Source organism: Cryptotermes secundus, unplaced genomic scaffold (assembly GCF_002891405.2).
Source record: "Cryptotermes secundus unplaced genomic scaffold, Csec_1.0 scaffold26, whole genome shotgun sequence".
In the NCBI taxonomy this organism is placed as follows: Eukaryota; Metazoa; Arthropoda; class Insecta; order Blattodea; family Kalotermitidae; genus Cryptotermes; species Cryptotermes secundus.
In genome coordinates this window covers 5,689,687-5,701,108 of record NW_019743656.1, presented here as the reverse complement: position 1 = coordinate 5,701,108, position 11,422 = coordinate 5,689,687, and the positions used below count along the sequence as shown (strand labels likewise).

At 36.8% G+C, this 11,422-nt stretch overlaps 1 protein-coding gene across 3 annotated transcripts in view; it reads right to left on the bottom strand.

The window, feature by feature from the left end:
- Window positions 1-11,422, bottom strand: part of LOC111874137 (UHRF1-binding protein 1-like) — a gene marked incomplete at its 3' end in the record, with an annotated part of 63,330 nt that overhangs the window by 23,090 nt on the left and 28,818 nt on the right. For 2 of the 3 annotated variants that reach the window (XM_033755371.1, XM_033755373.1), the window contains 5 exon segments: window positions 818-1,055; window positions 3,541-3,728; window positions 5,989-6,081; window positions 8,980-9,012; window positions 10,276-10,456. In XM_033755371.1, the coding sequence (XP_033611262.1) occupies window positions 818-1,055; window positions 3,541-3,728; window positions 5,989-6,081; window positions 8,980-9,012; window positions 10,276-10,456 (733 nt within the window). 3 annotated transcript variants of the gene reach the window in all.

Sequence of the window (11,422 nt, the reverse complement as noted above, 5' to 3'; positions counted from 1 at the left end):
GGGGGGGGGGGGGGGTGAGCGCTGACTCACCTGCGACGTCACAGTGGCCAGCGCTGCCACATCACCGCGGGGTATGGGGGCGGTACGCCGACCAGCCCGCAACCGCTGTGGAGGGAGGGGGTGTCCTCCATAGCGCAACACGTCACAATATGATACTTTTCTTCAGTCTTCAGTCCAAGTTACAAGCATTTAAATATTTTGTGCATCCTTTTCTTTGTTTTATTTAATAATGCTGTCACTGCTAAGGCTATATCAGGATAATAATCAGACTATACAGTGTTGAATAGTACAGCAACTGATGAATGATGAACTGGAAAGGATTAGGAAGGAATCAATCATGGCCTAAGATATTATCACAGCATTTGCTTGGTGGGAGGAACCCACATTAGTATTTTCCCTTGAAAATGATCCTAAACATTACAGCTTATCTCATACATCAGGAAGAAATAATGAACTGAGGTAAATATCAGAACCACGGTTGCCTATATTTAATTTTATTTTGTCCCTTATATTGGATATAACTGTTTACCTTAATTTGCAAATAAATAAAAATGTTTAAATAAATAAATAAATACACTGTTAGTTAAACAAAAAAATTTTTAAAAATATTCCTTACTTTCTCTTCTGTAAACCACTATGCATCTTATACACCAGAAAATATGATAAATACAACAAACAGATACAACACTAATCACATCACCCTGATGATAGAGGCAAAGAGAGTCTCCAAATATATGGGCATCCAAGAAGACTTCACCACATGACAGTGTTACATAAAAACAACATACTAGAGTTTTACAGGTACAGATTATCTTACCAGCAACATGTCTCAGGAACTTCTCTGTTACCACATGGTAATCATCTGGCAAAGCAGGAAAATCTGCTCCATAGAAGAGAGAGCCCAGTTGGTAGGTATCTATACATTTGGCTAGGTCTGCCCTGGAGCTATGTTCCATGCTGCGCACATTAGTTACTGAGGCACGCGACACTTGAAAGTGAAGGGATTTTGGACGATCTCGTTGATTTGGATGATCTGCAGAGCTCTCAAATATGACCTGCAACATGTGTGGGTTGATTGGAACACGTAAAATATGAGAAGATAAAATGTTCTGCATTCCTCCTTCTTAAGCAACAGAATCTGGCTTGAATACTGTAGAGAAGAGAAAAATCTTAGTCCTGCTGGAATTTGAACCCCAGACATCCACACCATAGTCCCATCACTATTCTGAATGAGCTACCCCAACTCCTCTTAATGTTACATCAGTTTGGAAATAAAAAATTTAAATGAAACTAAAATAGAATTAAAATATAATGAAGTTTACTGTCTTCTGGAACATGATGCCATGCAGTCTGGTGGAAAATTATCAAAGTTTCAGAGGAATGTGCTGCTTTCATCTCCCTGTCTCTTTCTACCTTGAAGCAGGCTCCTCTAAAACAATGGTAATTATTCACTAGCCTACATGGTAGCAACAACCAGAACACTGTAACCTGCAGAGTCACGACAGTGAGAACATGAAACCTATTCTCAGTCTACTTAGCAGACCACTTTAACTCTCATCTCTCTAACTTGCAAACATTATCAAGCTGCACAGTATGTGACACACCTACTTATGGCCATATTTTAAGAAAATAAATATTTTTATGAGATCTGAAGTGCTTATTCGCATGAAGATTATCACCTTCTCAGATGTGACACTGTGCTGTTCGACAGACAAGTACCAACATATCAGTGGAACCTGCTGCTGTAATCTAAATCTTCAATCCTGAAGATGAATGCAGTTCATTCTCCCACAATGTTGGTACCTATGATACCTGTCTCCCAAGCATCATAGCATCACATCCCAGAACAGCATAATCTAAGTATTTTTATCCATTATCCAAAAGAGAGCATCTTCAATTAGCAAATGTAATTATGTAAATAACATCCTAAAGCAATAATCAAAATCTAATGCAGTTTGATGTTCCACACTAAAAGTAGTGGAAAGTTGTTTCTGAAAAAACGTCTTAGTTACATTTATGTACACTTATACTCACGAAAACTACTAAATGACTTTTGTATTTCTTGAATTATTTAATAACACTGTGTCAAATGCATAGGTTATAAAGTTATTTCTGAAAAAACGTCTTAGTTACATTTATGTACATTTATACTCACGAAAACTACTAAATGACTTTTGTGTTTCTTGAATTATTTAATAACACTGTGTCAAATGCATAGGTTATAAAGTTATTTCTGAAAAAACGTCTTAGTTACATTTATGTACATTTATACTCACGAAAACTACTAAATGACTTTTGTGTTTCTTGAATTATTTAATAACACTGTGTCAAATGCATAGGTTATAAATGTCAAGGTTTGGAAAATGTAAAGGGTGTGACAAAAGTTTATTTTAAGATAAGATAAAGGTAAAGTTGTCCCTGTACTTAACTAATTAAGCACACTGCCATGAAGGCGTATGGAGGAATGGATGTATAGATCCACGTTTCCTTGACCTCGGCACTAGGTGGAGGTGTACGGTCAGCTTCACACCTTGGCCACTTTAGCCCCGGGGAAAGAACCCCCGGTATCCACCAGATAGGAGGTTGGGTGGACCCCAGAACCAATCTGGACGGAATGCAGAAGTGAAAATTCTTGACCCTACCAGGACTCAAATGCTGACTCCTCAATAGCCCAGCCTGTAGCCAGTCGATATACTGACTATGCTATCCCAGCTCCCCATTTTAAGGTACTATATATTCATTTATTTGAAATTTTTAGAAAACAATGGAAAATCTCTAGGAAGAACAGCACTTTGAGTAGGTAATTTTCCAATACGTCTATGAACTAAGTTAAATGGGGAATACTGAAATATGAAGCAGTTGTAACCATCTCACTTGAGATAATGTTTCCCATGAAATCTATATTAAAATTAATTTTGGATTTACAGACTTTCATATCAGAATAAATTGTAAAGGGAAACATCCCTTCCACATTTTGGGGAATCACTGTATTAAGTTTTGATCAGAGCATGAAGAAGTCTATCCTATTTTTCACTATGATAAACACTTAGTGAGTCAGGCAGAAATGCATTAAGAACTTCATGAAAAATGTCCGTTATTGTTATCCGATTTTAACCACAGTTGTAATGTGTTACCATATTTTAGTTGACACTCCGATTCTAAATTTCATGACAAATGCTATTTCCCAATCTGTTTTTAACCATGCCATTTCCATCATTCCATTCTGATTAGAAACAGTCAGCCATTAATTATCTTCCAAGTCTTACACGTGAATGACATGTTTGTCTCACAGATAATTCTTTTCTTCATAACATACAGAGGCCCTTCTGATTGCAAGAGCCTAATTTGCAGCTTATTCAACTTATATATCAATGCATCACTTGTGCCACACATTGTACACCCTTGAACAAAACACTTTTAGAGCTTTATTTATCTTAAACTAACCAAATTAAGCAATATGCTTGGTGGTTGCATACAACCTGGATGCTGCCAGCAACCCATTAATCTTCAATGCACAATGGATAAAGAAGTATGACATACTCTTGGCATGATGGCTTCAAGCTTGACATCCATATGCATTAATGCCGCAGCAGCCTGCTGTCGGTCGGGGCTGGAGGATAACAACGACTGATGCAGATTCAGAGCAAACGAGCTGAGCCACAGACAGCTGCACAGGTCAAAGTGAATCTGAATTGGGTTCACTTGCACGTAGAACTTTGGGGAAGGCACTAAAAACACAAGAAACATACACATGGAAAGAAGCAGTCAAACTGCAAGAAAAAGTTCCACATAACAAAACAATAAAAAATGTCCATATCAACATGTGTCTGGAAACATTTAATTCATGAGTTGTAGCTGAAAGAGTATATTTATAGCAAGTGTTCAAACTGTCCTTCATGAAAATCAATGTACTCATCGACATGTCTCATTATGGACTGCCACATCCATTTGAAGATGCTGGGTAGCTGCGGATAGTCTGGCAGGCATCCACAATGTGATGATGAATTGTCTCTTCATTGTCAACAAGAGCTGCATACACAAGGATGTTTAGGTGTCACCACAGGTAAAAATCGTGAGGATTCAAATTTGTTGTGAAGCGTGGAGGACATGCAGCGGGGTCCTCTTCTACCTATCCATCAGTCATGATAGATGTTACTGAGAACATCTCACACAGTGCAGCTAAAATGTGCCAGAGCACCACCACGCAAGCGCAGTATTCTTTCACCTATAACTCACAAATTAAATGTTTCCAGATACAAGTTAATATGGACATTTCTCTTGTTTTGTTATGTGGAACTCATGGCCAAAGTTTGTCCACACCTTTCAGTTACACCCTATATTTATGAAATACCTCAGTTAAATATTTATCATTCCTGGTTTACCATCAAATTAAAATTTGTGAGATATGAAATTCTTACAGGAATATCAAGATTACAGTTCTCTGGGACCACATTCAAGGAAAGCCTAAAGACTGGCATAGCAGGTTGCCCTGAAATGCTGGTATCCATCTATCAAATTAGATGGTGTCACATCCCATAAAACCACGTTCTTAATATATACCACTGTATACCACATTCATCCTTTATGAGGATGCTATTCTACCCAACATCCATATTCCACAATCCCTTGGGAACATTCTTCTGCTGTGAAGATGCACACAGCAGGTTCCCCCAAAATATTGGCACCCTTCTAACATATTACATGGTGTCACACCACGCATCCAAGATTCAATTACAGGTGCACCAATATAATTACAGAAGACAGGTTACATGACAAGACTAAACATGAATTGCTTAAGATACACCTATAAGAGAACAGAGAACTGCAGCATACTGTAAGTTCACAACTCCTGAGCCATACTAACATATTTGATTGAAGAAATGGATAAGTTAAAGAAATACTGAGACAAATGCAATGAATTCACATTTATAAATTTTATTTTATTACATATGAAAGAACTTTACACTAATTTCAAAAATTAAACAAAAGTAAAAACATTTAATAATTCACTAATACAAACATCAGAATTTATAAAATAAGTCAACATTTCTTTCAATTAGAATGCAATCACTGAAAATCTTTACTTACCTAAAAGAAAGACATCCATCATCATCATCGTACACACTATTAACATATATACACACACACACACACATACATTTCTTCTCATCACATGATGGTTGGCATGACTGCACCATTAAATTGTTACTGCCTAAACAATAAACTTGCCTTGTTTTGTCTTCGTTGGTATGTGTATTTTGTCTCTTCCCTCAAGCTTATTTTATAACTGGCTTTTGGGTCACTGAGTAAGCACCTAAATATAATATATTGAAATAAATCGTTGTTGTTGTTGTTGTTGTTGTTGTGATTATGATTGTGATTATTATCTCACCACATAATGATTGGCATTATTACATTAATTGATATGTTGCTGCCTAAATGGTACAAGTTGCCTTGTTTTATTTTTTGTGTGTATTTGTTTTGTTTCTCATTTTGCTTGTGCTTACATTATAACTGCCTTTTGGGCTGCTGAATAAACATGTAAAAAAATAAGAATTGAACTCAATTACTTTAGTTGCTTCCTTTTATCATTATCATCATAACAAGATGGATATCACTATGATTTATAAGAGCAGAACAAAATTCCTGAAAGCATAAGTACTTTATGGGTTATCAGTACCATTTTGTTCATTCAAGTTTAATAATAATCATACAATTTAATTTCAAGACTCATCTTTCCCCAAAAATGAATTATATTTTATAGTACTGACACTACAAATAACAGTTAATTCATGTTGCTCCCTCTGAAGCACAGGGCATCTGTGAAATGCTTCCACTGGATCCTGTCATCAGCAATTCCTTCAACCTTGCTACATGTCTTCCCCACTCCAGTGGCTTCCTCCTCGACATCCTCATAAAAATGACAGTTCATGGCATGGTTGCTTACAATGGAAAATGTGAAGTCAATGTAAACACTGCATAACTTACGTGGGAATGGGATATCGCCTGGGTAGTAGTAATATGTGAACTCTGCATGCAGAATGCAAAGTTCCTCTGGCATAGAATAGCGGTCCCGATCGCCTATAAAATAAGAAAATGTGAAGAATGGCTTTCATTTCATTGCTCTAGTACTATAACAGCATTATGCAACCTTTTACCAGAGTACTATATCAGACAAAGACATTTAAACATCTGCTGTATAATACCAGACATGAACGCAGACAGATGAAGTACTATGACAACAATAGTACATTAAATTAAATGAGTGTATTCTCATACAAGTTTCATCTAATTAGCTACAATAATTTAAACAACTCTTAATAAATACAGAAGCTGGGATAACTCAGTCAGTGCAGAGATTAGGCTATGAGCTGGATGCATGAGGAATCAAAGTTTGATTTCTGACAGGGTCAAGAGATTTTCTCTTCTCCACTGATTGGCCCTGAGGTCCACCCAGCCTCCTATCCAATGAATGCCAGGGACATTTCCCCAAAGAAACTGACTGGAGAATAAAGCTGACCACTCACTTCCACCTAATGCCATGGTTAAGAATGTGTGGAGCTATAATTCCACTCCACCATAGGTCTTTGTAGTGTGGTGCTTATTTAAGCATAGGAACAACTTTACCTTTTACCTTTCCCTTAATACNCAAAATTTGGTGAAAATGCGACACAGCATTATCATTAAATAAATCTGTAGCGCGCATAGCCACTACCTTATTAGGGTGATGCTTCTCAATGTACGAGGCAACAGTTTCCCATGCTTTCAGCATTTCTCTTATTGCACCAGAAGATTGTTGCTTTGCTGTTACCTCCTCCTCCTCCTCTGACAAACTCTCCTCCACAACTTCTTGCTGTGAAACACAATACAAGTCCAAATCGTGCAAATCGATGATGTAGACCAATTGTATGTGCGTGCTAGATCAGCCACGCTCACACCTCGTTCTCGTTTTTCAATGATTTTACGTTTCATTTCTACGGTTATTTTTATTCTCTTATGGCTGTCTTTTTGCAGCTTTTTCTTCAGGGACATTTTTGCAAGGGTTATTAAACTCTGCACACAAAAAAATCGCAAATAATATGCCTGAACACAAGTTTGGAAAAATGTGTGATCACAAGTGACACTAACGGAACAAGCGCTAAACACAGACTGATGTAGCAAGCGAACAATCCGGGACTTCCCCTCTCGTTGCTCATTATGCAAAACGTCGCTCGTTAAGCGATTAATTTTTTTTTACAATTTGTTTACTCGTTAAGCAAGGTTCCATTGTATATATTAAATTTGTATGAGTTGTAACTTCACTTTTAAGACATCAGAACACCGAGTGAAAAATTTGTATATAAATTAATCAACTGAAATTTAACTGATGTTTCGGAGGAACATGTCGCCTCCATCTTCAGGGTCAAAAAATTAGCCAAGCAAGAAACTAGTGTGAAGCAGGTAGCAAGCACAGCTTCATGCTGGTTTATAACTTGGCTTATTCTTCGACCATAAAGATGGAGGTAACACGTTCCTCCAAAACTTTGTGTGATTTTCAACAGACTACATGTGTTATACCCCAAATGATATAACTCTTTTCAACCACCACTGTGAGAACCTCAAATCCTATCAATTAATCAAGACAAGATATTAACTGAAACCTAGCAACTCAGTGCATATGGACAAATATTTCCACCTGCATACATGAACTAAACATGAGAACTTTATCAACTCATTGCCTGAAAGAGATCAATTTATAACAGCAATTTAAATATATTAACTTTTAAAATAATACTATGGACCCATATAATGAATGCCTAAGAGACAAAAATTTTTTGTCACTAATTAAAAATTAATGCACTTCATAACTATGGTGGTTCTGAACTTTCATGCAACATTTTCTCATGTTTAATAAATGTTGTAAGATTCAGGTTTCTCACAGCAGTAACAAAATTGTGGTCTTTTGGGTTGCAATGCCATGTAGTTTTGTACACAGGTACCAATGTTTAAAAAAAAGTGCTACCTCCATCTTCAGGATAGAACCCTGAATGCTGTACNGCCACCGCCACCACCACCACCACTCCCTCCTTCCCCCCTCTGTCACTCTTAGTGCATGCATGTCCATCTCTCTCTCTCTCTCCCTGTCTGTCTGCATCTGTGTGCATGTGTTTGTGTCACTCTGTCACCTAATTCTGAATGAACACCAAGTGAAATTGGTTCTTGGCCCATGACCTTGCAGAAAATCACCCCAAAACACATCACTGTTCATTCATAACTTGGCACACAACAATTCAGTCATTTATTTGTACAGTGTCAAACAGTAGAATGACTGGTAAATAATGAATAGGGAAGGAAACAATCATGGCCTAATAAGAGCACTATAACAGCATTTGCTTAGAGGGAGTGAGCAAAACCATGTGAAAGTCAGAATAGTCAGTGTCCTGGCATACTCTTCAAATTGCACAACTCCAGAATAAACATCACAAGCCTTAGTGCTTTAGCAGACTCATTTGATGCCACACAGCAACAAACTGAGCAAAGAGCACAGAACCTGGATAGTACGCCAGTGCACTTGTCATATTGTTACAAAACAGTCTGGCATATTAAGATTACAGTCTTCTGGAATATAAAACTGTGCAGTTTGGTAGACATGTTCCAATGTTTTGGAAGTACATGCTGACTCCATCTTCAGGGTAGAAGTTATATTTTAAAGATGGAGGCAGCAGGCTCCTCCAGAAGTATGATATCTCTTTACTAGACAACAAAGACTCATCTCGGAAGACCACATTTTTAATATTCAATGCTGTAAGGATGTCAAATTTCATACAATAACAAATATCTGTATCATTTCTTTCTAAGCTCTTATACACCAAAACGTAACATCCTCTGCATACAGACATGCCATGACTTCAGAACTAGCCACATAAATAATGAACTGTCATGCTTCTACCATGCATATCTACCTTGTAACAAAAACAGTAACTGTTATTTATATAATACCTGGACCAACTTTAGTCTTCCTCTTATGCTGAGCTAAAGTAAATGAAAAGAAAAAAAGAGACAGACGATATTCAATCCTGTTATACACAACAATCCTAATTAGCATCATCCTTCAGTTCTCTAATTGTGTAACATAAAACAAAGGCATCATGTAATAACCACTGAAGATCTCAAACTCATAGATCAGATGCATATTTCTATATTCACAGTATCACATTTTTTAAGAGAAAGTACATGGAACACTGGTGTGTACTACATGATACGCTGAAAGCAATGATATGAAACCTTCACACAAATATATCTTACCTGAACTCCTCAGTGCTTCACATAAAACCATGAAACCACCACTTAACATTCCTCAATTTCAGGTTCTCCCTCAATTATCCCACTGAAATAATCTCATTATTAAATCATCTCCAGTTAAGATTTTTCGCATTTAATGTTCAATTGCACGGTCCTCAAAGAGGCCTTATGCAGGGATTTTACTGTAAATACTTCAGGCTTGAGTGTCATAATTTCTATCCGATGCACTTAGTACACCAGTAATGCCACTAATTTCAGGTATCCTTTGCATGACTGATTTATAATATATTCTACAAGTTTTTCACATGCGCTGAAAGGTGACCTTCAAAGTCCATTTACTAAAAGGATGTTCATTCTACCAAAAAAAGAGTGTATTTTCACTGTCATACCACAGACAATACAGCCAGAGAAAAAGTGAATTACATGGAAAAAATACAGCATGTGTTTTAACTTGGACTATTGGTATTTTGGAGACTGTCCATTGGCCAGTTCCTTTTAAACTAAAATGTTTCAGGAACTGGCACAGTTTTGGAAACTGGTTCAGTTTCCAACTACAAGTGTATGGGGGAAGTGGAGGCAAGGTTTCCACTCTACCGGACTCACTTAAGTGAACTAACGACGACTAATATTTTAGAAACTGTCCCCTAGCCTGAGTTTTATTGAGGAGGGTAAGGTTCCTACTCCATTGGGTTCACTCAAGCGAATTAATCTCTATCACTAGATACCAAAAGAAGCTCTGAACAGAGAATATATTCTGCTGACATCAGAATTCAACAGCAGGAGATAAGATAAAATTGCAAATACAAATTATGAAAAGAACTGCACGAAAATGAAAACGGAATCCCATAAAGTTCAGAATAAAATTCTTCAAATAGTCACCATACACAAATCCTAAAAGAACAAAGCATAAAAAAAAAACACGTTTTGTTAACTGCTTAACCTGATACTACAGACTCACAAATTACATGAATATATTTGTTGTAGCTGGTTTACCTGCTATAAATTCTTTTGGTGTCTGCTTGCGTTGTGATGTCGTTACTTGGTAGAGGGTGAAATCCTGTATCCTGAGTACTACACAAGTTGTCATCAGCTTGGCCAATTGTGTGAGGACATAATTTTTCACAGGGTTACCAGTGCTACCATGTGTTCCTGCTGAGCCCTTCTTCTGTGATTCCTAATCAACAGAAAACAATAAAGGTAACTTCAGAAGTGATACTTATATCAAAACTTCTAAGCCACGTTCTACAAAGCCCTCAAAAGAACGTCTTAGATAGCATTTCCAATACTTTACTGTAGGTATAAAGTTTAACACAATGTGCACAGCTAGTAACATATTATCAATGAAGTACATACCAATGAGTGACAAAAAACATTAGGTACTTTACTGATGCAGTTTACAATCTATAATATGCTTACAACTTTGTATAAACTATGGGCTCTGCTTCATGAATTCACAACAAATATCATAACACTAAATTTTTAAAAAAGAGCTATAGGTTCCAAAAAGCTCTTCTAAATAAGGACATTCCATGAAAATGACAACAGCTGACGGCAAAAATAATACTGTTAGGCGGATCCACCTATATACTGACTTAGTATTACTTGCAAACAGTGTATATGGACTCACAATCTCATGCACCACCTCAGGATTTTATGGCAAAGAGACATATACATTTCAAATTTTTCACAAAACACTTTATACCGAAGAAATTAATAAAATGTGGTAACTTTCAGAAATAAATTAAATTAATGAGCTATGTTTTATGTTACTCAAACATAAGGAGAAAAATGGCAATATATGCAATTTTAACAATCAAAATATATTTTCCCAAGATTTGAGGTTTTCACGATGGTGACTATGAAGAAAGCCACATCCCAAAAATGGCTTTCTTCATATTTTTCCAAGATTACTGTCTTCTGGGACATGAAGCTACACAGAAGCAGTAGATGGTCCAGTCTCTTCCGTCCTCAAGGGGTAGCAGGTTCCTCTGAAATGTTGGTATCTGTCCAGCAAACAACATGGTGCCATATCCCAGAAGATATTTACTGCATTAAGAACTTCATATCTTTCATCTTTTTACAAGCTTCAGCCTTCTGAATACAGGTGTCTTACTTGGTGCTGTGCTGTACACGAATAAAT